This window comes from Caenorhabditis briggsae, assembly GCF_000004555.2.
Source record: "Caenorhabditis briggsae complete genome, chrX, whole genome shotgun sequence".
Lineage (NCBI taxonomy): Eukaryota > Metazoa > Nematoda > Chromadorea > Rhabditida > Rhabditidae > Caenorhabditis > Caenorhabditis briggsae.
The window spans coordinates 16,303,426-16,331,084 of record NC_013491.2 but is presented as its reverse complement, the minus strand read 5'-3'; the positions used below and the strand labels follow the sequence as shown (position 1 = coordinate 16,331,084).

Genomic DNA, 27,659 nt, shown 5'->3' with positions numbered 1-27,659 from the left:
TGTTATTCTTCTCACTTGTTCATTAGTTGCTGTTCAAATAGGGTCCAGTAGTATTGAATTACTAATTTTTTGTTACTCAGAAGTGTGTGAGATATGAATTTTTCAAATAGAAAAAAAACTCAATGACAAATAAGCATGAGTATATGGGAAACTGGAAATCAAGGAAAACATATTGTATGCCTAATATTTAGTTTTTCGGCTCAGGTTCCAAAAAAGGTTGTCCACCATTCATGTCGCGGGCCGGGCCGGTGGAAAAATTTTCACTGGCCCGGCCCGGCTGGCCCGGGTTTTTGTGGCAAATATTTTTAAGAGTTATTTTTATAGGGAAAACTGGATTTTTGGGAACATTTTATAAAAATTTCTTTGTTTTCAGGTTTAGGAAGGGTCATGGGATAAATTTTGTGCTTTAAAATGATTATTTTGACGAAAATGTTTCAAAAATTAACAGAAAAATTTTGAAATATTTGGAACCCGGCCCGGCATAGCCCGCGGGCCGGGCCGGGCCAAGGCTGACCCAGACCGGGCCGAGGTTTAGCAAGTATGTTGTCCACGAAAACCAAGAAAATCGTAAAAAAAACTGTTGACGGCTAAAATTTAGAGTTGAAATAAAAATTATTTGAGAGCTAACACGTATTTTTAAGATGGTAAGTGATCAGCTTTCGAGATTTTTCGGATTTTCGGAACATTTTTGTATTTCCAAATCTTAAGAATTCCGACCAAATCTTTCGCCAATTTCTTTTGAGATTAGAAAAAAAAAGAGATTTGAGATTAGAAAAAAATTCGTCGATTTGTTTATTGGTAAACGACCGAAAAAACGAAAATAGTTTTTTTTTTGCTAACAAGGAAGCTTTTTAGAAGTATAATTTGAGATAATAAAGGGACTTTTTGGCTGAAATAAATATTGTTTTCAATAAATAGTCTTAGGAGTTACTAGATTGGATGTAACCTTTACAAATTCAAAAAATTGTGATGTTGAAATTCTACACACCACCAGTTCAACATTTCTACTCTGGAATGAATGAGAACCAAGAGATTGCTAGAACCGAAAAAAAATATAAAAATGAAAAATTACTTATCGGAAAAAATTATAAATGCTCTCACATGATACAGAAGTTTTTTGCATTCCACGAACTCAGCTCTAATTAAACACATGTTTTTTCACAAGAATAGTGTGTAGACTCCTCGGAATCGCATTAAAAATAGTGTGAAAACAGGAAAAACGATTTAAAAAAACGTTAAAAATACCTATTACATATAAAATTACTGCTTTTGTTTGAAAATCAACAAATTTTTGACGTGCATACTAACTTTTGCCACAAAGAAAATTTTGAATAATTTCAAAAAACTCACCGCCGGATGCTTTTTGATAATCTTGAAATTTCTATCCATTTTGTATAGTGTGGCACCCAAAATAGTGGTGAGAAGAAGAATTTTGAAGTGAAGATGGGAAAAAACAAGAGAAAAAAGGGTGAGTAAATTGTCTCAGTTACAGACGACGCCCTAACATTAACAAGAAGATTTTCATAAATAAAAAATGAAGCGACAAAGAAGTCGTGTGAAGACAGAAGAAGAGACGAAAAGCGGTCAAAAATTACGAAAGTTCCTTTGGATTTTTGCCCACGTCTTCTAAAGAAGCATTCACATCTCATTACGTCTTGCCCCGTGGAAACGAGAAATCCGATCGGATTTGGAAAATACGAGTAAATTTGGAAATGATGGGATATGAAAGAGCTTGGAACAGAAATTTGAGATTCTTTCTTCAGAGTAATGACAAACCTTATCAGATGACACCTCCGACACCAGAATACTTGACCTTGAACGATTTGCGCTCATATTGTAGAAGAAAGAATCTGAAAAAAAGCGAAACATGTTTATCATAATTCGAAAAAGGAGCAAGTAACATGAAAAAATGCGAGCTCAGTGTGTGGAGGCTCTGGTTCAACCCGTTAATGCACATTAATTTGATTGTCAAGGGACCCACCAACCCTAGACACGCGTTTCTCAACCCAGTCTGATTTCATCGGGAAAACTGGATTGAGTAAAAGAAAAAAGAACAAAAGAACGGATTTTGGAACCAGAGTGAAGCTAACAAAAATATGCAAAACGACTAAAAAAGAGCGTTCCTCACGCCGGATTTGTCATTTTCAGATGATTTTCTGTAAACAGGAAAAATATTTTCTGCGTTACGTTTGGAACAAAAAAAATTGAAGTCAGAAAAGAAAAAAAAAGAAAAATCAAACAGCGAACTACCGAGTGAATGCAAAAAGATAACTATAACACACATGTTTATTTGAAAATCGAAGAGGCTGAGATCAGATTTCAAGCAAAACGAACATTGCTTGCTTTTCAGCTAACATGTAAGAGTACAAAAGTATCTGAAATTTGCTCACAACAATATTACTGATTGAACAGACAGGATGAATGAAAAATTAAAATTTTCTAAAATAATTATTTTAGACCTCCAAGAAATCTGTAAAAATCTTGAGGTGGATATGCATTTTTTTTAGTTTTGGTTTTATGAAAAAAACTTGTAGAGCGTAATTACTACTTTTGAAAAATCAACAAGAAAACCATTTTGGAAAACTTTTCATTTTGGAAAACTCTTTTGTTCTCATGGAATGAAAATACTAATTATTAAAAAATAATCGAACTCAGTTTTATTAAATTTCTTATTCGAAAAAAAGTAACGTGGTGATAGAATGGTATAACCAGTGCATTGTAATATAATTTTGAACACAACATTTGCCGGTGCGCAACTCAAAAACTGGAATAGGGTTACAAATTTCCAGCAATGTGTCCAAAAATAAGTTCCAAGAAAAAGCAGTTTGAGAATGACCTTCTTATCATGTGAACCAGAAATTCATTAAAACAATGCTCACTTCATTTCAACACTCCAATCCTCGGTTAGCAAAATGAATCAGTTGATTAGTTGATGGAAAATCGGTTTTCAAGGAAATTATTTATGAATATGTATTGCCTCTGAGAGAAATTCGACGTAAAATCCGAACAATCCACGGTCTATTCGCACGAAGCTGATAACTGGAAAACTGAAGAAACCGAGCAAAGTTGTGGAAATAGTCGCAACAAATATATTGAAATGTAAGCAACCAATTGGCTGAATGCTTACAAAAATTCACCACACAAAATTCAATTGTTACAATATTCCAGCGTCCCTTGACTTTTGAATTTCTGATTTTCATTTCCCGTTTGGACCGCTTAATTTCCAACTATCCTCTTCAAAAAATATTGAATAAATTATTAATACAACAATAGCCTGCTTCGTGTCTTCGACTTTTCAATGATATTTCCTGGGTGATAGAAAAATGAAGAAGTTACATTCTTTCCAGCGCTTACCGTATACTGTTTCAATTAACGTTTTCTCTGTGTTTTCCATCATCATCATTTTTTGACATTTTATAAATGGTATCTGTGAGAAATGAAAAGAGAAAATCATGGAGTTCGGCTATTTTTTGGGTTTTCCAATTTCCGGCCGATCCCTCTTTTCTTACCCTTCATTCGGATGGAAAAGATGCTCATTAATTTTTTTTTGCAGTGCGCTTTCCATTCGGGCAGCTATTCCAACGGATTGCAAGCACCTCTCGATTGTCTTTTCTCTCACTTCTCAAACTCAGAAAGTTCTCAGTTCAATTTTCTCTCGAATTTTGAGTTTTCTTGTGAACGAAAACTCGAAATTTGAATTTCTTTCATCAACCCCAAACTCCTAATTTCCTGTGTCGTTTTTGTTTCGTCTTTGTTTTTTTTTTCTTCTGATCAACAAAAATTAACTTGAAGAACCTCCCAGTGTTTCTCCATCTTGGATTCACTTCTATTTGAGATTCTCTAAACCCACAAAAGGTTGTCATTAAATTTGACAATGGTTTACGATTTTTGTTTGATGTTCTATATAGTAATTATCCGTTACATGCACACCGGATGTGAGGAAGAGATGTTCTGAGTTTTCGCAAAAAAAATTTAATTTGTTCTTTTTTCTCAAAAACTATATTTACTTTTTTTACAAACTCTCATAGCTTTTATTTGTGTTCTCTGAATTATTTAGAAACTAAATATTTATTAGAAAATATTAGTTCCCAGGGGAAACTGAAAATTGTTTTTTTGAAGCTTTTGTGTCTATACATAATAGGATGACTCAATTTAGCTTTATTACCTCTTTCCTTGTGTCTTTTTCTGATTTTCTGCAAAAAAAGAATCGCATCAATGTGGGCTTAAGTGAAATGACTTTTGGGTTTTCTTTTTTTCTTGAGCTCATTGAAATTTGGAAGGATTCTGAATAGGAACGAAATCTCAGCTTCTAATTCTTCTCCAAATCATGAAGTTCTTCGTAAAGTTTCTTATGTTTATCAGAAGCACAAAAATTCTTTTTCCCACAATAATGCTACAGATTTTTTTTATTTTTATATAAACAAGAAAACAATAGCAAATGACACACCATGACATGTTTCCCATATTTCATACACTATGTATTCCTGTATTCTTCGAGAAATGTCGAGAAATGAGCCCTCATAGCTACAGTACATTATATATGTTCAGCTTGATGAGAAAATATCGAACTGCACCGGCCATCATGGGGAGATTTCACCCATTGGTGATGACCCTTGTTATCTACGCGCTTTCTGATGTCGCTTTCTCGGGAGCTGTCGGAGTTTCCGCTTACCATGTAAGCGTACTGTATTTTCTCTAATAGATGCCTACACAAATTGTCAAATTTCATTTATATAGATTTTTCTGAAAAATATTGGAAATTTGTGGATTGTTAAATAATTACTCATGATATCACCAAGATTTTACCAGTTGACGTCTTGGGTGGGATTTATCAGAAAAAATACGGTATTGAAATATTAGGTTGGAAGGAAAGTAACTGTCCCTTGTTTTATTTGTGAATAACACAAAAACCAGAATTATCCAAGATTGACAGTATGCACCGTCGTAGTCCACGACATGTTGGCAACATTCAGGTAACTTGTGGATACCATTTTTCCGAAAGCCAGCTAGCTGCGAATCGAAGCATACTTTGAGCGCCGTTTTTATCTCATCGACAATGTAAAATTGTTTTCCCTCCAGATGACGTTGCATATCTCCGATTAACCAATAATGAAATTGTCAAATATGCAATTTAAGGAATGTGGAGAGCCGTCCATCCATAGCAGTTTAGAACTGTATTGACTTTCCTTCAATAACGCGAAACGCTATTTTCCACGGAAAGTCTAATAAGACCTGGGCTGCTTCAGCTGAAGGGTTTTTCTTCACGCCTGCTGGACTGAAAAAATACGTTGAGTCGCGGCCAGCTGGCTTTCGACGGGATGGTATCCACAAGTTACCTGAATGTTGCCAACGTGCCGTGGACTACGACGGTGCATACTGTCACTCTTGGATAATTCTGGATTCGTGTTATTCACGAGTTAAAATCAGTTACTTTCCTTCCAACCTAATATCTCATTCGAAAATAGCGTCATAAATGTTTCAGATGGATGGGATGTGGTCGAACCCGTATTATCCCTTGCTTCACACGGGAATCTTAATGTTTTCTATTATGTCGGTGTACTTCATTGCGTTCAGCAACATCAAGTTGGCTCTGTCTCTTCACGGAATGCTTAAGTTTCTGGTTCTTTTGTTGACCCTCCATTCGGTGTGTTTTCCAGGTAATTAAAAACCGAGTTCTAACCAGAGGTCAGCTATAACTGGAGGAAATAAATTGGAACATGAACGTCTGAATTTGACTGAAGAAACGTTACTCTTCTTACATTTTCTGTGCTCGAAAACACTTTTGAAGAATGCAAAAATTACCGTAAAACCTATCATAGGAGGGCCCCTACACTGTCAAATTTGAGCAAACTTTTTGGCTCCTATGAATGAGACCAAAAATATGTCAACTGATTAAATGTTTGTGATGAAATTATGAACATTTGTGAAAACATGAAATTATGACAACTTATTTTCATGTCTTTGGCAGGGACCTGAAAATTGGCTCAAAGTTTTAGTAAGGAGGGTCTTCTATTAGAGGTGGTGTGAACCTATATTTTAATTTTCAGAATTCTATCAAATCAATAAACAAGAAGGTGTGGCGATTTGCTTGTACTATTTACTCACACTCGTCTTCGAAATGACCGCTTTCTTTGTTATTAACAAAATGAACATTCCATTTTTTGCTGTAACGTTTTTCCAATTTTTCAAAGCTTTCATAATTTTTCTATTTTCCAGGACGATGATGGCTCGGAATATTTTGAGGACGAAGACGAAGTTATGGCCACGTGCTGCTAGAGCGTTTAATTGCCACAAAACAAAAAAAATATAATTATTGACTCTCACGATTCCTTTTTATTTTTATTTTTTCTGGTCCTATCCACAATGTAGAACACCCTTTTTTAAAAATTTGGTTTAGATTGTATAATATTTATGGAAAACTATATTTTAGTGGAGCTTCCCTCTTATAAATGTACATATGTTTCTTCATTTCTTTGGCATCATCTCAGTAGTAATCAATTAGTGATAAGACACAACACGGTGGTGATAAATTATGGCTAGAGTCACTAGAAAAACTTCAAGCCATGTGACAACAAAAATGACGGAATGTTGCCGCTTTTCAATTATTCCTCAATTGATTTATAGAGTTATAGCCTGAACATGTAGTCGGTCTATATCAAAAAGTGAAATTAAAGATCGAAATAGCCCAACATTTGTCATCCCAAAAAAACACGTGATGTATCCACCCTCGAAACTCAATCGAAAAGTAACAGCCCCCGGATATGAGAGAACCTGACAGGCTAATCCTCTATGTTGCAAGACAAAGGAAAAGCTTTGCAAAAGTGAGTCAGATACGGACTAAAGTTTAGTACCAAGGTCAGTGATCACTGGTGAGTTCGAGGTCGAAACTGAATGAATCACGTTTGTTATCAAGTGCAACAAAGAACTAATGAAGAAGGTGTTTTGAGATTTAGGTTGCTCTTAGATGGCGAGTAATGATTTTTAATGAATTCAATATGCTTCACAATACTTCCTTTTGAATGTTTTTCTAGACAACTTTTTTGACAGTTCAGAAATCAGATGTTAGATCAAACAAGACGGAATAATAGACTATGATATTTTTGCTCTTATAGATTACCCGTGTACAAGGCTGTCGAAAACAAGACCGCGGCCCGGACCGTGAGTATGTTGCCGTAAACGAACCCGTCCGATACTTTGGGAATAAGCTCACTAGGGAAAGTTGTGAATTTAGGTTATAGTTTCGGGCCGAGACCTATATCATTCAAAAGCTGAGGACACGTCATTTCCGAATCTGTTTTTCGTTTTTGCTGCGGGCCTAAATAGGTTTCAAATGTGTTTCAAAAAAGGCTGAACATTTTCTTATTTCTAGATTTTCTACTGATTTCTTTAATTAAAATGGGAATTTTAGATCGCGTGAACACTAAATACTTCAATACAATTGAAACAATAGAAAATGTCACTTGGATGGCTAAGTGGTCTAATTTTGAAACCTATTTTTCTTGAAACTGGTAGGTCCGCAGCAAAAACGGAAAACAGATTCGGAAAGGAAGTGTCCTTCGCTTTCGAATGATTAAGGTCTCGACCCAAAACTCCAACCTAATGTAAGTTCACAACCTTCCCTAGTCAGCTAACCAGAAAGTTATAGCACCCCATTTATCACAAAAGTACACTAACAAAAAAGCCGTGAACCTGATATCAGCTTCGCCCGTGTATCATTAATATAAGGAAACCGAATCTTTAAAATATCTTCAGTATTTTCTTCACGGATTTGATTTTTTTTCTTTTTTTTTTCTCAGTTTCCCAAATCTGGCGAAGGCTGTTGTTAAATTTAACACTGGTTCACCAAATCCTGTTCCGTTTTCCGATTCCAACCTATCATTTTCTTGTACATGCACACCGGATGTGAAAAAAAAAGAAATCGTCTCGAATTGTTGAGAATAGGTTTTCTAAGGCTTTCTTGGTTTGTTTTCTGATTTATTGAAACCAAACATGAATTACTGTAACAAACCAACTTGGAAGTTCCATCTGAAGCGTTTTGCCAAATTTTTCGGGAATTCCTCTTTTCATGTAAACTGTATATTCAAAATGAAACTAATTATAATTAGAAACTAACCTGACATCGATTTTCCCCTGCTTTACTGGCATATTGAGATTCCGATCGTTAAACAAAACAATCTATGGGAATTCGTAGATATGTTTTATTCAAACTAAAAGCTGATCGATGGCAGGTCGACAGCTGTATCAAAATTTAGCTGGTTGATAAATGAGCAGAATCCAATTTGAATCAGTTCGAATTATGATCATTGTCGTTTTGAGAAGTCTTTTTAAAGATACACGTAATGGAACCCCCCCCCCCCCCCCCCTTTTGGTTATTTTTCTTAACACAACGTTCGCATATCCAACTGTCACATAGATCATACCATCCGTTATTTCCACCCATCCCACTAATTTATGCGATTGTTGGTCTTCCACATATTTTCCGAATTTTCCCATTCATGCTCATTCATATGCAGTTCCAAAATGCTTGTACATTGCTCCCCCGCTTTCCCGCCTTACTACTAAAAACGGAGCAGTAGGTGATTAGATTTCATCCAAACGTCATGAATCGCCTGCTCCCCCGATTCGCCCTCCACTTCAAAAGTTCAAACAACAGGAAACGTTTTGTCTTTCTTTCGTCATCGTCTTCAAAAAAATCTCCGGATGCAAATCTGTTCATTTTGTCATGAGCCTAATTTTAGATTTAAGAAAATCAGAGTTTGTGTTTTTACCTCATTAACAGACAGATGCAGATTTCTGAAAAATCACAAACGACAACAAAACCGCTTACGTAGATTCCCTGACTTCACATCGGCATCGAAAAGTTCACCTGTCTCATTTTTTTGAGGGTGGACTTAATAGAATTGATGTCCAAAACCCCTGCGTGCAAAATTTAAAATGCATGTGAACTTTTGAAATTTTTTGCTGGGAATGGAAGATAACATTTCAAAAAGGATTGTGTTACCAAGAATGTCAGATCTTTTTCTTTTCCGGTGGTCCCATTTTTCTCGGAGAATCAAACCCGGTGATCTGTTATACGTAGATGGAACATAGTAAATCGTTAAAGATTAGCAGACAAATGTGCAACTCTTGAAATCCCGGATGCTTGGGTTGTTTCGAATATGATTGTATATGGCAAAGTTGATAATTTCCGTCGGTTTCCGGGAATGATAACATGCAAACAAGGATTTGAAAATTTTTGAAAGCCTGAGTAAAATGAACTATGAAAAATTATGTTTCTGTTTCGAAATTGGATCATACCTATAGTTTGATCTTAAAAGTGTAATAGGATATGAATATGGGTTCTTTTTGTTTTCCAGTTCCTGCAAAACGTAATTTTCAAGTGTCATAATGTGAATTGGTAGGTTTTATTACTGCTGACATCACTGCCAGTGCTTAAGAATAATTTTATGAGCTACAGTGCTGGCCTTAAATATATGAAAAACGTGTTTTTCGGTTCATTTTCGGATATTTTTACCAGTTTCAGGTGTCCGTAGCTCGGCTGTCAAATGTCAGATCACTTTGAAATTTTTTGAAATTGTAAAACAAATCTAGTTTAAAAATTTTGCATTCACATAGTTTTTTCTAAACTTCTAGATTTTCAGCAATTTCTCGATTTCTGACACCTGTTTTTTTCACGTTTTTAATACAAAAACATGACAAAACAGTGTCCATCAGAAAACGGTAAATAACTGAAAAACTAGGAATTTTTGAGAAATTTTATGAATACAAAGTTTTCATTTTAGTTCTGCTTTATAACCTTCAAAATTTTTTAAGTGATCGGACACTTGACAGCTGAGCTCAAAAATCCTGAAAATGATCAAAGTCAATTGAAAAACAGATTTTTCATATAATTATGGTCAGCACCGTAAATTCCAGATAAATAGGTCAAAGTATCATTTTTTGAGTTCTTCACACATTAAGAATTACAATTACAAACATTCCTTGATACTTGATACATGATCTTAGAATTCCCACAGTAGTTCAACTACATCAAAGAAAAAAATGCTGGGCAATACAAAACACAATGGGTCAACAACACAACCTGAAAACTAAGACCCACTATATACGGTTTGTTTGCTTGTCCGTATATGCCATTCCCTCTCTGCTCGTACTCATTGCTTTTAGTTTTAATTAAAACCAACTTTTCGCGAGAGGGCCACTACCAAAAATGCCGAAAAGGACACGTCATTTCAGAGATGTCGCTTCTTTCCGCCGTTTTACATGTCAAATCGCTCATTCAGCGCTGACATTTTGGGTCCGGCCCCGAGTCCCACGTCTACTACGGATTTCGTTATGTGCCGGGTTACATCATAAAGAAACACAAAAACTAATGTTAGTCTAAATTAGCTATAACGTTTAAAAAGGGAAAGAGGGAAGGGATAATATGGAGTTGACACATAAAACGTCCATTCATAATTATTAGTATTATTATTCCAAAGTTTAATTTTTCTTTTCGAAGAATTAAACGCGGAAGTGAAGCTAATGAAGATACATTTTACCTTGTTATTTACAATCCTGGAGGTATGCAGTGTGCCTGGGCTCCGGGAACAGGGACAATTGTTTTCTTAGAAATGAGAACAAGTAAAGTCTGGTGGGGCACATGTATAATAAGTGATCCACTAAAAAAACCAATCTGGAAATAAGCAAAATTTTTGTTTTGGGATAATGCTGAATTTGTGATTCAATCAGAAATCTGAAAAATGGAAAAAATACAAATCAAGAAACCAATTGATTCTATTAAAACCCCCACGTGAGATTAGATCTAGTTTCTGATTGAAATCCAGTGATTTCATATACAAACGTTTTTGATTCTAGATTCTAGTTTACCCTGACGTTTTTTTCATTTATTTTCTGATTTTGACTTCTGAGATTTGATATTTCCTGTTTGCCCGTATTCATCTAACCCATATTTCAATCTATCTGACGTTTAAAAGGTCCCAATTTGAAGGAGGGTTTGGTTTTGCAAAAAAAATCCCATAAAAAATGGAAGGAAGTACCTAAAACGTTTTGACCCAATGACGTAAGAAGTCAAAAATCTGCAAATTTTTGGACCAGCAAGCCTATCTATTTTACTTTTTTCCATTTTTTTTCCAAGTTAATTCTCCAGGCTAATTCATCAAAGTTGTCAATTTGTGTATTCCTTTGACGCAAATTATGCAATTTCCATCCTTTTCATCTTTTTTCCAACTTTTTCACCAAAAATACTTTGGGATTCATACTTTTCCTTTCTTTTCATGTCATCATCACTTGACATCTTGACTCAGAAAAATTATGGCTACAGTTTCTCTAAACCCTCTTGATTCAATACACTCTTTTTCTCAAGCTCCGGTTCCCTCAGTTCTCACCCACAAAATGGGAGGGAACTGAAGGGGTGGAGCTTAGGAGCAAGCCATGCGCAGCTTCTCCCCGCCCTTTCAGCCTCGGCTTCCACTCCCGCCTCTCTTGAACCGGTCATTCCTCGCAACTATGAGCAGCCGAAGCACCACGATTGCTTTCCTCTTCATCGCCACCCTTCTCGTGTTCCAATGTGTATCCGCTCAATTGAGGTGAGTTTTTGATAAGGTGTCTTAGGATCATAGAAGGGTATGGGGCTATTAATTTTTCTGTTTTTTGAAATTTCTCTTTTTTCTTTTCAAAAAGGCTGCAAAAGAGCCTTGGGAAAGAAAGAGCCTTGGGAAGAAAAAAAAAAGAAAAAAACTGTGAAATTGATATTCCGAACTTTAGATTTCTTTATTTTTAGACAGTCTCTAGTTTCCTGGTTCCCATAACCGTGGGAATGAATGCCAGAGATTGAGATCATCACTCAAAAAATTCAAAAGCAGAACTTGATCTCCAAACTTGAAAAACAAAGGTTAAGGGCACGTGATCCTGACTTTTTTCATCATCTTGACACATTCCTGATCAATTAACTCTCTCAGGAATAGTAATAACGCTATCTCGAAACATGTACTTTACTATTTCGTTCCCCTCCCTCCATCGGGTCATCAAAAAGCGTCTTCTTCTAATTAACACGATTCAATGAGTTCCTATTCCCTTTTTATTTCATGTCGCTCCTTAAAAATAAAACGTCCCAACAAGTGTTTCGTACAGCAGATGAACTCCACTTTTTTGTCTTTTTTTGCATTTGAAATGTGACGTGAGTTTATTCTGGTGGCAGAATGGTGGGCCTTATACACCATAGAAGAGTGTTGGCTGAAGCGGAAATATCAATCAGCCATTCAAATTCAATTTTGGTGCGGGTAGGGTAATAGAAGCAGCCCTTTGTTTCTAGTTTTGCATTCTACTGTTTCCGGTAAGATGCACTTCAAAATGTCGCCCATTATTCGTTACCCCAGCAAAAAAATATTGGAAAAAGTGTTGAGTTATAATATAACAGAACAGTAGACGAATAATGTGACAAACCAAATCAAATCAGCTATCGAAATATTTGATTAGGCTGTTTTTGAGCTAGTGTGGAACAGGGGAAAAACGGAAGCAATTATGCTCTAGTTCATTTTTTAGACAATGACCCTATTCAGGATATTCTCAGAAGAATTTTTTCAAAGCTTTGTTTTTTGAAATACAAAAAACAAACAACCAATTTGATCATTCAAAATCTCGAGATCTAACAACCAAGGAGCCAAAAAAAGAGAGTGAGGGAGGAATACTTAATGTTTCACTCTTTAGTCTTTCCCCTATTAAACCAAGAAATTAGCATTCTGGTCTTTGTGTATACATACCACTACATCCTATCTTCTCATTTATCGGAAACTTCCCCGTTTGATTCTTAGAAAACCAAATAGATCAGAGCGCTCAAGTATTGAAGAAAGCTGCCAGACAGAGTTTCGGGACCATTTTTTTCGCACTTGCCAATACAATTGGTAGATGGAGCGTGAAATTTCGCACTTGACAAGCTAACGTGACGCACTTGCTCATTGAGGTTGGGAAGAAAAAGTAAAGTGAAACCCAGCACAATAAAACAGCATCATACTTCATCAGTTTAAATTACACAAAAGGGCAATTATTTCTGAAAATGTAGATCATAATGAAATAAAACTGCCTCCCTCGCTTTTGTTGATCTCAACCACTCTGGAATTGGGTAGTGACCTTTTTGAAAAGCACAATTACGTGACAAAAATTTAGCTCCAAAAACACCTGTACCCTAATCCCCTCTAATATTAGAAAATGTTAATGAACCTTCTATTTTTCAGCGATGAGGAGACGAGCTTCCTCGACCAGTACCAACGAGTCGCCCGTGCTCCAAAACCAAAGTTCATCCGATTCGGACGCGCTGGTGCCAAGTTCATCCGCTTTGGACGATCTGGAGCTAACACTTGGGTCAGTAAGGGCATTGTAACAGAAGGAACAAAAATCTTAAAATTGCATTTCCGCGTGATTTGGTGTACACAACGGGTCTTAAGCAAGGAAAATCCTATTTGAGCCTGTCGACAGCATATGCAAAATATATTATAGACAAATATAGGGGTTTTCGATTGTTTTCAGCTTAACAATTGCTAGTTTTTTCTTGTTACCAAACGAAAGGATATTGTCAATTAACTCGGTAGCGACAGAGTCACAAAAACTTGCTTCTATTTGCTCTGAACGTTTTCAGAACCCGGAAAACATATTACTAGAACGAAGCCAATGAGTAGACGGTGTCTCAAAACCTTATGATGAGTTTTTATTAGCTTTGGGTAGTAGTACAAAACGTCAGAATTAGTTTAATGACGAGCGAGTTCATTATCGACTATTAGCTTTCTGAAATATTAAAAAATTCTTCCCTCGTATCATAATAAAATACATATGAAAATATCACGCTAGAAAGCACTATGTCATCTGCTCTACCAATACATTGGGATGAGTAATGACGCGCATTTCTAAAGGAAAACGACTCCAAACACAAAAAATGTGTTTCTTCTTTCAGGAAGATGGATATGCGGCGGCGGCCCCATCGGTCAACGACCTCTACGTCAAACGTGGAGCCAAGTTCATCCGTTTCGGCTAAACTAGGAACACAATCTGGATGCGCGTCGAATCACAACTGCTCCTACGTTGTCTAACTTACATAGTGTTTCTTTAAAAACCACGAAATGTACTTTCTAATTTCCTTCTCATCTTATTTATTCGAGCTCTCTCTTTCTCTCTTTCTTTCCCCTCTGTGAGAACTGTTGTGCGAACTGATATTTTTTGTGAACTCTATTTTCGACGTATTCTATAATGAAAATCGTCTCGTTAAAGTTGTTTTGGTGTTGTTGACTTTCGATTGGAAACTCTTTTTCAGGAAATTGAAAAGTACTGGGATATGGGAATGAGAAATCATTTGGAGTGGGGTCTTTCAATAAATTCAAAAACGTATTTTTCGTTGGATTTCTGGCATTTTTAACCATTTTCAGAAGTCTGAAGCTCTACTGTCAAGTTTCCGATTATTTTTAAAATTTTGGAAGGTTTCAAACAGACCTAAGTTGGAAACTTGTCATTCATAGAATTTTTGAAATTTTCTAGATTTTCAGCTAATTGCTGATTCCTGAAGGACATCCTTTTTTAGTCCGTTTTTGTATTGAAAACGTTAAAAAAAAGTGTCTTCTAGAAATCGTCATATAGCTGAAAAACTAGGAATTTTTAAATAATCCGGTGAATATAAATGTTTTAATCTAGGTCTGTTTTACACACTTTAAAGTTTTTGAAGAGCTTGAAACCTTGACAGTCGAGTTCCAGACTCTTAAAAACGGTAAGAATGGCCGTAAATCAACTGAAAATAAGTTATTTCACATTTCCTTTGATCGGTACTGTATTGGAAACGGTAAAAACGAGAGATGAAACAAATTGAATTGTTAGCTGATATTTAGACACTCAGTTATCCATGAATTTGTTTCAGTATTTTCTCATAAACTGCCCTCTGTCTCTCTCTCAAAAGAGAGTTCAAACCCACTTTTCATAGTTTGTATCACCCCTAATTAAAAATTTACAGACATTTTTTCTTTTCCTTTGAATCAGAAATCTTTTCTTTTCTTTTTAAAAAACAAAGAAGATCAATAGTTTCCCCTTTTTCAAAAATAACATACTCTAATTGTTAATTCCAAAACGTTTAGACTCCTGGACCCATACAATGACGCCAGTAGCTAAAAATGAGGAAGTCGTACCAAGAGTTTAGATCTAAATTTTAAAACACCCTCTCTTTGACAAGAAAGATGGGGGGTGAGACGTCTCCTTGCTCATTTATACATCTTGATGATTGTTCTAAAGTCTGGGAGCCGGGATGCCTTACAATCATTATTACTTTTTTTCCGGTTCGGCGGAAAAAGGGAACGGAACAACATCTTATTTGTTTTCAGAATCAGTGTTAGTCTGCTGGTTTCTCGATATCCCAAAATCCGAGAATTTATTCAGTGGGGTAACCAAAATAGGGCTTTTGGTGAACAGCTAACCAACTCTAACGAAAACAATGCATTTCTGATGAATTAACTTTCGTACTAATGTTTGTCCGTGTACCCTCAGAACTGTGATTGGCATGTCACAAATCTAAAAATAAGAAATTTCGAGTTCAGTACCTGAGGGCACAGTGTGTTGAGTAGGCGGACGAGGCTACAAGAGCAGTGAAGTGTGTGGAAATTCAAAATCATCAGATAAACGTGTGTTCGAAAGCGGTTAATGACGTAAATTTAGTTTTACTGCTCGCAATGCAAAAATATTATAGCATTTCGTTCAGCAAGCAATAACAAGCATAACAGGGGTAAGAAAAAAAAATTTCTAATTGGCATAACTATTCAATCAGTGGCTATAGTCAACATACAGCCGCCAGGGAAAATTTTGCTAAAGAAAAATATATAAAAACATGGAGGTATTAGAGGTGAAATATAATTGAATGCAGATCCCAAGTGATATCACAGTATTAAAATAGGTTTCAAATTGACCTAGTTCTTAAAATTATTAAGAATTTCAATTTGATTCTTGCTATACATTATCGAAAACTTTGCATTCACTGAAGTTTCAGAAATTTTCTTTAGCTATTAGCTGTTTTCTGAAAGACGCCGGCTTTTTTTCACGCTTTCAGTACAAAATCGTGCAAAAAAGTTGATTTTTAGAAATCGGCAAATAGCTAAAAAACTAAGAGTTTTCAAACAACTCCGTGTACGCAAAGTTTTCAAACTATGTCTGTACACCCTTTAAAGTTTTCAAAGTGGTTCGACACTTGATAGCCGAGCTCCAGGCACCTGAAAATGGTCAAAATCCATTGAAAATCACGTTTTTGTATTTCGTATTCACCGGTATTGTATTTTTGTTCATGTTAGTTTTTTTTTCAAAATTATTTCAACCTAAAGTAGTACCGACAAGGCGTTATAATGGTATTCCCATAAATCCATCATATGCTAAGTGCACATACTCACTTTACACCTCTTTATTACGTCAAAAAAGTACCAATTTATTCGTCACTTACACATCAAAACTGGATGGAGTTCCGTTTACTGAGAAAACAAACTATTTCTTCGTATCCGTTTTAGAACTGCTCCGACAAAAAAGGGATCTTCAACTTCATCATCATCGTCAACTACTGGAACACGTGAAAAAAACATTTCAGACATCAAAAGAATTACCATTCCTAGTTAAAAATTCATGCGATGATGTGTCATTTATTTTGAGTCTTTGTTTGTTTTCACTTGCAAAATTCTGTGAATGCTGGAAGTTGATGCTCAAATTTTACGGGATTAGATAGCCTCTATTTTAAAAGATGGACCTTTTCGGCGTTTGTGCAGGAAACGTCATTTGTTCGTCCGCGCCACTCACGTTCAGTTTTTACTTCATAACAGAACTTGACATTTAAGGAAACCCTCGTCATTGCCAAATATGCAGTAGTCATGCTTTTCATTTTCAATCAAACCCACGAATCAAAGTGACATATAGAAAACAATTCGGCGGAGGTAGGTCTCGGCTAACCTGCAAAAAAAAAATAGCGGACCCAGGAAAATAAGCCATTCAGGGATATGGAATCTTGGAAGATTCGGATCTAAAATCAACACGTCATTGATAGAAATGGTTATTTTCCAAAGGTCATATTTGCTAGAGAAAATCAGTTCGTCATGTTTTTTTCTACAAATACATTTATTTAAAAGGAACTGATTAGGAAATTCAAGCAGAGCAAAAAATTCATCAATCCCATAGAAATGGGAACAGTCTCGATCAACTCCGTCATTAGGTATGGTTTTTTGATATCAATAAAGTAAGAAGATTAAAGGACGCGAGACAGCAAAAATTTCGGGGGCAGTTCGGGGGAAGGAATCGCGCCGCGCTTATGTAGACCATCGGTCGTCAGGCGCCTTCGCGCCCCCGTAGCTCAGCCGGTAGCGGCGCTGTACCCCTGAGCTGCCTGTCATGAGTTCAACCTCTCATGGGGTTCTCTATGCAAAATATCAGGAAAACTTTTTTTTGGTGTCTGGCCTCCTTTAAAGATTAATTTTCTGGTAGAAAACCTATGTACATATGAGGAAACGCGCACAAAAACCAAATTCTGTTTCGAACAATTATCGCATCCGCAGTACCGGTCAATAAGGTAGACGAAAACGCATGTTTCAGCTGATATCTCTCATTTTTCCCATTTTCATGAGTCTGTAGCTCCGCTGTCTAGTTTCCGATCACTTTGAAAATTTCAGATGGTTTGAAACAGACCTAGATTGAAAATTTTGGATTCACAGAATTTTCGAAAATTCTAGTTTTTTCAGCTGTCTGCCTTTCTGAAGACACCTTTGTGTCTTCAGAAAGGATTTGATATTATTCTAGTCCAGCGACAGTATTATTCTAGTCCAGCGACAATTAACTTTGCAACCTAAGACTTACTCAAAAGCCCTTTTTGGATCCAGCAACAAAAATTTTCTCTGGTGCCGTTAAATTTCATGCACTTTTGAAATTGGAGATTCTGGAAAATAATAATTTTTAGCCTAATTTTCTCGATTCTCGACATTTTATGATTTTTTCGTTGTTTTCAAATTTGTTTTCAAAAATAGGCTTAACGTGATTATTTTCAAAACAGCTAGAAACTGTAACGGCGAATGAACCTGTACGAGCCCACGATTTTGCTCCTGAACTGACGCATTTGAATAAAATTTGGCAGGCAAATACATTCAACCTGAAACGTTTGAAACTTTCAAGCACGCTATTTCTCCAGCTCTGAAAGCATATTACTGCTAAAAAGACGATTCACAAAGTTATAGTGCCTAGGTGTCTCAAATACTTTATTTCGAGCGGGAGGGGGCGATTTTTTCAGCAATCTAGTTTGCTACGAAATTACACATAACTACCATAATGCATACAAATAGATAACAAAAATTGGGTGACACGGTCTCAAAACGAGAAAAAAAAGAATCGTGAAAAAAAAAACAATAAAAAAGGGATTTTGGACGGGGCGTGGAGAGAGAAGAGGTTGCCGGAATTACGAGACAGAAAGTAAAACAAAGTGTTTTTTCGTAACTTTTAAACTATACATGTGAAGGAATTAAGAGAGAGAAAGAGAGGGATTCGGCGATTATAGGAGGGTATTTAATAGGAGCGGACCTTTGGTGGCACCCAGTCGGTCTCGCTCTTGTCGAGGGTGGTATCGATGACTGGACGGTAGTCGAGGGAGACGTCTCCAGTTTCGATGTTGGATCTGATGATCGAGTGCTTGCGCCAGTGATCCTTGAACTCCTTCTTGGTTTGTCCTTCCAATGGTTTGCTGTAGTCCAACTCGTCAAGGCGGTCTGGGAAGTCGTCACGAGCGTGAGCTCCACGGGATTCCTGTAACACAAATATATTTATGAATTAGTTTTCCTTTTTGTAATTTTTGAAGGCGAAGCCTCACTCACCTTTCTGTTCTCAGCAGCGACAATGGTTTGGGTGGCGTTGATGAGGAGATTCTGAAGCTCAAGGGTCTCGATGAGGTCAGAGTTCCAGACGAGTCCCTTGTCGGCAACCTTGAGATGGGCTTGGTCCTTGTAAAGTTTGGACAAGACCTTGACTCCTTCCTGAAGGATATCTCCACGACGGAAGACGGCGGCGTGCTTTTGCATGGCCTTTTGCATGGTGAGACGAAGCTCTGCGGTGGAGATGTCTCCGTTGTTGTGGCGAAGTTTGTCGAGATTGGCGACGGAGGCTTCTCCGGCGTTCTTTGGAAGGTCTGGGACTCCAACTCCGGCGGAAGTGTTCTTGAGAATGCTGAAAATGACAATTCATATTATTCACAGGGAGTTCTGAAATCTCTGACTGCTGTTTTCTTGGTAAATTTTGAAAAATGGAAAAAAAAGTAGGTGTCGTACTGACAACAGTGCGCTAAAGCGTCAACTAGACTTCCAGAAGGTATTTGAAGCCTGATCAACTCTGATATCCGATATTTCTAGAAAAAAAAACAAAAAATAAAATACTCACTCAATAGCGCAAGCTCTTCCGAAGATAACCAAATCAAGAAGAGAGTTAGCTCCAAGTCTGTTGGCTCCGTGGACGGAGTGAGCTCCACATTCTCCAGCGGCGTAGAGTCCTGGCACAACTTCATCTCCCTTTTCAGAGGAATAGTTGAGAACTTGTCCCTTGTAGTTGGTTGGAACTCCTCCCATGTTGTAGTGGACAGTTGGGATAACTGGAATTGGCTCCTTAGTAACATCGACTCCAGCGAAGATCATAGCGGTCTCGGAAATTCCTGGAAGTCTCTGTTGGAGTTGCTCGGCTGGGAGATGGTGAAGTTGAAGGTAGATGTGGTCCTTGTCTGGTCCGACTCCACGTCCCTCCATGATTTCGATAGTCATGGAACGAGATACAACGTCACGGGAGGCAAGATCCTTAGCAACTGGGGCATAACGCTCCATGAAACGTTCTCCAGCGGAGTTGACCAAGTATCCTCCTTCTCCACGAGATCCTTCAGTGATCAAGCATCCAGCTCCGTAGATTCCAGTTGGGTGGAATTGAACAAACTCCATGTCGGAGTTGTTGATTCCAGCTCTAGCGGTAAGAGCAGTTCCGTCTCCAGTGCAAGTGTGGGCAGATGTGCAGGAGAAGAAGGCTCTTCCGTATCCTCCGGTGGCAAGAACGGTGTTCTTCGAGCGGAAACGATGGATGGTTCCGTCCTCAAGATCCATGGCGATGACTCCGACGCAAGTTCCGTTCTCCATAATGAGGTCGAGAGCGAAGTACTCGACAAAGTAGTTGCAGTTGTATTGAAGGGAAGCTCCATAGAGGGTGTGGAGAAGAGAGTGTCCAGTACGATCAGCAACACAGCAGGTTCTAAATACGCCTGGTAAGAATTGACAGGGTGAAAAAAATGAACTACCTGTGAGCCTGTCCTCCACGTCCAAAGTCGTTGGATTGTCCTCCGAAGGCACGTTGGTAGATCTTTCCGTCAGTTGTACGGGAGAATGGCATTCCATAGTTCTCAAGCTCGATGACAGCTCTTTCGGCCTCACGAGTCATGTAGTGGATGGCATCTTGGTCTCCGAGCCAATCGGATCCCTTGACAGTGTCGTAGAAATGCCAGCGCCAGTTATCTGGGTTCATGTTTCCGAGGGCAGCGTTGATTCCTGAAAAAAATCAAGGAATTCTAGGAAGTTGATGGGACAGACAACACCTCCTTGAGCAGCAACTGTGTGAGATCTGGTTGGGAATAGCTTGGTGATGACGGCGGTCTTGAGTCCTCCCTCGGAAAGTCCCATAGCGGCACGAAGACCAGCTCCTCCGGCTCCGACGACGACTGCGTCATAGGCGTGGTCGACGACCTTGTACTGGGCAATGTCGGATCGTTTCTCGCTGAAATTACAGAGTTTGAAGTGTGGGAACAATGAATTGAACTCTCTAATTGTGGCATCCTCACTAGTAAATTGCGAGATCTCAGTATTAATGGCTTAGGGCAGGTATTAGGTTGGCGGGAAAGTCTTTGTCACTCTGTTTGTTTAATCACTGTTCTCGTATATGGAGGCTGTGTATGATATCGACTCTAGTGAATAACAAGGTGATAAGAACCTTCCATATAAACAAGTCCCCATTTCCTTCCCTGCTCCTCATCTGTAATTGAAACGATATGTTTGTTCCCACTGCTATTCACATCAGACATGTTTTGATTTACCTCTTCCTATCTCACACCACGATGAAGGATTCGGAAACTTTCTTGAAGAATGTGTACAACACACATGCCCCTCACTACAATACTATTCGCAATTGGTTCCATCGTTTCGAAAAAGATGACTTCTCGCTCGATGAAAAGGATCGCTCTGGGAGACCCCGTGAGTTGGATTTGGACAAGCTGAAGCACGCATTGCAATCGGATCCATTTCAATCTAGCCGTGAACTAGCTGTCACATTCGGAGTTCACCATAGCACAGTCCTTGAAGGTTTGAAGTCTCTTGGAATGAGAAAACTTTTTGGTCGATTCATACGTCATCACCTGACTCAAGCCAACCTTGACCGCCGAGTCGACGATTCGATTACTCTTCTCACTCTCCACGCGGGCGATCGATGGCTGGACCGGCTAATAACCGGAGATGAGAAGTGGGTCTTCTACGATAATCACCACAGGAAATCCCAGTGGGTTGGAGAAGGAGAGAGCCCACAGGATGTCCCCAAACCCGACCTTCATCCGAAAAAAGTTATGCTCTCTGTGTGGTGGGGAGTGGACGGCCCCATCTACTGGGAACTTCTGCCCGAGGGCAAAACAATAACTGGAGACCTCTACACTACTCAACTACGAAACCTCAAGAAAGCAGTCGACCGTTCGGCCCTGAAAGACAAGAAAGTGTACTATCAACATGATAACGCTCGCCCACATGTTTCGAAACAAGTGAAGCAGGAGCTGATGGGATATGGATGGAATGTTCTCCCTCACCCCCCGTATTCTCCTTATCTTGCTCCTTCCGACTATTGGTTATTTGGCGATATGACACGTGCCTTCGAAGGAAGAAGCTTCAATTCCCGTGGAGCGGTCGAAGCGGCACTCAAACATACTTTGCCTCACGCCCGGCTGGATTCTACCGCAATGGAATCCATAAATTGAGGGAACGTTGGAGACATGTTGTTGATAATGATGGACAATATAATTAATTATTCGGTTATTTTTTCTTTGAGAAATAAACTATTGAAAAAGTGACAAAGACTTTCCCGCCAACCTAATATTTTGAGCTTTTTTTTCCGTGAGAAACAAAAATATCCTACATTGTTGTGAACTTCGAACTAAAATTAAGATTCGCTGCTCATAACTTTTGAAAAACGCCAGAATGTTTGAAAGTGAAGCTTCTTTTGAGTTTTACGCTAGTTCTATGCTAGTTTTTTTTCCAATTTAGAACGTTCATTCGATTTATTTTTTACTTTTTTCTTCATTTTGTTTAAAATACAGGTCATTTACATGATTTTCTACTGCCAATTCCAGCCTATCTAGATTTTTCATTTCAAAATTATCATTTTATATCTGTTGTGAAGGCTTACCTGTAATTAGCAGCGGATAGCGACACGGAGCGGGCGGCAACCGCATTGCGGAGGCCGTTGCTGGCGGCGCGTAGCATGCTTCTCCCTGAAAAATCGAAATCCTTCGTGAATCTTACTGACTTTTGAGCAAAAAAACCTAGACAGATAAAAGAAAGTACAAACGTGATGTGATAATGGTAAAAACTTGAATTCGGAGTTGATAAACAACGATAAACGTGCAGAATGCAACTTTAAAACGGCCGCAGCAGAAGAAACGCGCCGCTCGTCTGGTTATGTGTCAACCTTCCCCTTTGGCGTCTTTCACGGGCCAGAGGGGAAACGTGCTGTGTGTATGTGAGTAAATGAGGGGGCATACACCCCGTGAGGCGCATCTTGACTGAAGAAGAGGACAACTCATAGAACGCACAAAACCATCTGTTTTGGGATGGTCAACACCTCTTGGTCGATCGATAATATTCACAATGAGGGTCATTGAACACTTTATTAGAGCATTTTGAGTTGGAAACATAATATCATGAAAAGAGGTTCCAAAACTTAAATTTTAGAATCCAGTGGCTTTTTCTCAGGTACCACGTATGCTTCTTGGATGAAAGAGACGACACATTCCTTGGTGCTATCGAATACACCGCCAAAAATCTTGGCCTTGTTTCCGGTGGCAATTTCCGTCCGCGTCTCGACAAGAAACCATTGGATAGCCTGAAAACAACAATAATTGCTGCTCAAGTTTCATTGATTTTTTTTTCTTCAAGAATTTTTATGAGAAAGAGCAGGTGGAAATGAAAGAAAAATTGTGGTTAAAAGTCAAAAGTGCGCTTCGAACTTTTGTTTCTATTCAATTTCCTAGGGAGAGAGTCAAGTTAGAAAACGTTTTTCAGTGAGTTTACTGAACAAATCAAGATTCAATTTTGTTTTTTTTGAGCAGAAGACAGAGCATGTTTTTTCATTTTGATATTATCGCTGTCTGAGAAAAAGGTTAAGAGCGGATACCTCGAAAAATGTGTCTGAAAATCACAACAGCGACCTAACGTAAGATATCCGTTCTACCATTTTTCTGAAACAATGATAATTGGTTTTTTAATAAACTTTATCGAATTAAGAAATCGCAGTTTTCTATTTCTTCTCCTAACGATCTCTAAACTTCTGAATTTCAAATTGAAGCTAATTACAGTAATAGTTCAAAAAGTTGACAGTTTCTTTCCACCGATAAGCTAATACATTCTTACATACGAAACAGCTATAATCAACTCTTTAGACTCTAACAATATAGTAATTTTCCCCGAAAATCATATTATCTACCTCAACTTTTTCTTTATGAAAATATAGTTTATGATGTAGTGAAGCTCCGGTTGCCATCTTGTAACCAGCTTCGTTTATAGCATTTTGTGCTGATTGTAGGACGAAGAAATCGGAAAGAGCCACCACTCCAACCATTCCTCCATCTTCTCGCACATGATCTGAAAACTTATTTTTCGTATATTTCGAATGTTTCATATTTTCGTAGTTTTTGAGCAAAACTACAATCTCAAAAGACCCCCCATCAGAGAGCTATGTTGCTCTATAATGAGTTTCTCCATGCCAACGGACTCAGGAGCACGAGAGACACGAAAGTGTGCTAACTTCAGAAAATCGTATTATAGATTTTTTTTCTTGCTTTTTCTTCCTTCTACTCTTTCTTAGTGCGGTTCCATAAAAGCCCTATTCATTTATTAATTAAAATTGAATTTTTATGGCCTACCAGTGCATTCCGGAGCTAGTCGAGCATAATAAACAACTCTATAGTCGCCGGGTCCGGGAGATGAGATCATGTGAACAGGTCGTAGTTCGAAAACGAAATGTTTCATGAAAAATCTCAACTCCTCTTTTCTCTTTGAAGGTGGTAACACCGCCATGATTTTGTCAAGACTTGGAATTGACAATAGCGGTGGAATGTTTTCTGGATAAGTTGGTGGTTTGAGGAAATGACTGTCAATCTGAAAAATATTATTTTCCTTGAAAACGTTTTTCTTAAAGATATGATACCTTAATATGTGCTAACCCAATACTCTTATTTTCATGGTAGACATCAACTACAAAAATATCCTCCACTTGATTCACTTTAATGTCAATCAATTTCCGGGGGTCGCCTGAAACTGTTTTTTGCAATTTTTATATAATTCTATTCTCACCTGCCGACACAAAATTATAATGCATGCTGAAAATAACTTTCTCATCGTTGATCTTGTTTTTGTAATTTCGTACAGCATCATACACTTGAGCAGCTATATATCCACCAAACAATCTGTTCGGTCCGACTATTCCACCTATATGTGGTCCCTCGGATCTGGAAAGTTTTCCACGTGTACTTGTCTTATCAAAATGGTCTATACAGTTAGTTGAGACAGTTTGGATCGTACCTGTATATATTATCATCGATGTTATCAATTGATAACATCGCCGAAATCAGTTGTGTTCGTGTGACCATGACTGAACGTTGACCGATTTGTTTCGTTTCTTCAATTTAAGATTGTTTATTGACTTCCAGACCTAAAAATTCTTTGATTTTATCTCGAAAAAAAAAATCTAAAACAGTTCAGAATAATGACAATAAATCAAAAAAAAGAAGAAAAACTAGGAAGAAAAAAAAAGAAACGAAGAAGACTGTTTTATCAGTATTTACCGCATCAGCCTGTCCTCCTTTTGTCTATGGAATGGTCTGGTAATTTGGCCACATTGTAGTGCACTTCATTTTCCGATGTCGCCGACGAATTTTGCAAATCGACGGAATCCTGTAGTATGAGATTGAAATTTAATGTGAGCTGCAAGGGAATGGGAGAAAATGCATTGCGATAAACAACGTGTCATAAACAACAACAACAAATACTTTATGATTGATGCTGTGAAAAAAATTGCAGACCTCAAAACACATTGGTGTCAATTTTTATTTCTGCTTGGTGTGGATGATGGTCAGTGAATAACTATGAAAATAAATTATTAAAACTTGCCAACTAGCTGGTACGTCTTTGGCGCAGTATTAATCTAGTTTTTTATTGCTCCGTTCCTCATTTTTTCTTAAAGGTCACGTAGATCTATATATATATTTTCTTTTGAAGTTTTTCAATAGTGGTCAGACTGACACCGGGACCAACAGAAGTAGCGTTTTGTAACTTTTTGTTTTTTGGAGTTTTTTGGTTTCAATCGTAGATTAGATAGGTTGGGTTTTCTGCTCAACGAAAATTCAAGATGTATTAGTCTAGACCAGAATCAGCATGATAACACTGAGTATTAAATTTTACTTGAGTGAAATGTTGTCTTGTCTGTATGTATTTTTCAGAAAAGTATAGAGTGATTTCATATTTTTGAGATAGAAATTAATGAATAGGTTAGCAAAGATTCATACTGTGGTCCTCCGGCTTTCTAGTCGATGTCGAGTGTTTTCCATTGTTTGAACTTGTCGTGAACCTTCTAATAGAAAGCTAAGTTTCAAACTTCATTAGATTAAAGTTTTTCGTTTTCTGCTGCATGATATTTTTCATTCGTTTTTCGTTCCTTAAGGATAATACGGAACAATTTTGCACTTTTCTCTGATAAAAACTGATAAATTTGCAAAGCTTCATTTTGTGGTCTTTCAAATAAGTGTCAAATCTTTAATGTTGTCAATATTCGATTTTCAGTCACTGTAAACGCTCTAATATAATGCCTCTCTCCTCTTTCCATACTGTCAATTTTGAGCTCTTATATCTTATTTCCTGTCAAAAATACAAAAAAGTTGTCAACTGATAAATTGTTTATCATAATGTCAACAGTTTTTTGTCAGTTGATCACTTTTTGATATCTTTCACCAAAACCGAGATATATGTGCTCAAAGTTGTTAAATAATTCCAATCCCCAATAAGAGCCACTGATGAACTCTGGACTACTGTATCTATAAACGGCTGAAATTGAATAACAAGTATATTGTGAACAGTTAAGTTTGAGCCCCTATATCTCATTTGTTGTAAAAGATATCAAAAAGCAATACTAAATAGAATGTTCACCACAATATAAAAACATTTTATCAGTTGGTCTCTTTTTGATATCATTCACAGGAACCGAGATGTATGCTCTCAAAGTTGAAAGTTTTTCTGGATCATTTTTTCCGTGTTTACGGTATTCCGTTATCCAATTTAAGCAGGTACAACAAATCTGAATCTTTGAGTAGCTTCAATAAGAAATTGGAATAATTTAACTTTACGTTACACCCCGAAAATGTCGTAGAAACAATACACATTGAAATTTTCATTTACTCTTCTTGAGACGGTTTCGCTGTTCTCGCGATTTTTTATCAAAACGTGTGTTTTACTTTCACTAGATTTCAATGATTGATTTCGTTTCAAATCTCGAAATTCGAGAAAGTACGAGAGATTAGAATCATGAGTAAAAGTGCGCAGTAACATAGTTTCCCTTTCACTCTCTTTACTCTCGACCATGCCTTTTGTCTACCGTTTGCCTATCTATCTCTCGGCAAAGTTACCAAAATTGTTTTCTCCCCATCAATCGACACTTCTCTCTCTCTCTCTCTCCTCTCGTTACCACCTGAGCGCCTTCCAATGTTTCCAGTTTTGACTGACGTAACACAGAAAAAAAACCGAAGAAAAGAAAAAGCGGTAGTGAGTGAGAAAGGCAAGAAAACAGAGTGTGGCACGTGTATTTAATGTGCCGCCTCCCCTTTTTCTACTCTCTCGTGGGGTTGCCTGTCTGACATTGAGAAAGACAAAAGTAGTAATCCTTCTTTTAGCTTTGGCAATTTTCTCAATTTTCAGATGGGTCAGACTTGGGAAATGTTTGCTTATAGCCTCCGAAGAGTTTCCGGATGATTTCACAAAGTTGAAGTATTTTTACAAGAAATGTGACTTTAAAGATTGCCTTAAGAGCCATTCTAGGCAGTTTCGCAATAAGGAAATCCACCTGTACGCCAGTCTCATATGACTCATTCTTTTCCAGACTCTTCTTTCTTTTTCGCACTCTTTTCTTTTGTTTCGCTATCTATCCTTCCGGCTATTTTTGTTATGTACAACAAAAAAAAAATGTCAAGAGAAAAAGAAAAATAAGAAAACAAAAAGTATCATGTCAAACTTCAGAAAATAGAGGCGTAGTTGTTTTTTTTTTGGAAGTTTCCAGATTTTTTTTTTTTTAGTTGTCAGCAAATTTTTAGTTTTCATTCCAAATTGTCATTTTGGTTCGAGAACTGTCCATCA

At 37.5% G+C, this 27,659-nt stretch overlaps 4 protein-coding genes across 4 annotated transcripts; 2 read left to right on the top strand and 2 right to left on the bottom strand.

Annotated features, from left to right (window-relative positions):
- Positions 1–4,438: 4,438 nt before the first annotated feature.
- On the top strand, positions 4,439–6,276 carry CBG28003 (the record flags this gene model as incomplete). Its single annotated transcript, XM_045240326.1, has 4 exons — positions 4,439–4,675; positions 5,483–5,657; positions 6,048–6,166; positions 6,217–6,276. 4 exons carry the CDS (start codon positions 4,439–4,441, stop codon positions 6,274–6,276), a joined length of 591 nt encoding a protein of 196 aa, XP_045100551.1.
- Positions 6,277–11,430: 5,154 nt separating this feature from the next.
- Positions 11,431–14,023, top strand: Cbr-flp-5 (the record flags this gene model as incomplete). The annotated part of the gene is made up of 3 exons (XM_002645482.1): positions 11,431–11,585; positions 13,230–13,356; positions 13,943–14,023. 3 exons carry the CDS (start codon positions 11,431–11,433, stop codon positions 14,021–14,023), a joined length of 363 nt encoding a protein of 120 aa, XP_002645528.1.
- Positions 14,024–18,546: 4,523 nt separating this feature from the next.
- Cbr-sdha-1 lies at positions 18,547–22,523 on the bottom strand (the record flags this gene model as incomplete). Its single annotated transcript, XM_002645483.1, has 6 exons — positions 18,547–18,783; positions 18,852–19,200; positions 19,411–20,259; positions 20,306–20,552; positions 20,600–20,778; positions 22,447–22,523. 6 exons carry the CDS (start codon positions 22,521–22,523, stop codon positions 18,547–18,549), a joined length of 1,938 nt encoding a protein of 645 aa, XP_002645529.1.
- A 457-nt stretch (positions 22,524–22,980) lies between these two features.
- CBG22797 lies at positions 22,981–24,907 on the bottom strand (the record flags this gene model as incomplete). Its single annotated transcript, XM_002645484.1, has 6 exons — positions 22,981–23,142; positions 23,743–23,900; positions 24,182–24,416; positions 24,466–24,569; positions 24,612–24,766; positions 24,840–24,907. The coding sequence occupies 6 exons, from the start codon at positions 24,905–24,907 to the stop codon at positions 22,981–22,983; spliced, it is 882 nt and encodes a 293-aa protein (XP_002645530.1).
- Between the last annotated feature and the right edge of the window lie 2,752 nt (positions 24,908–27,659).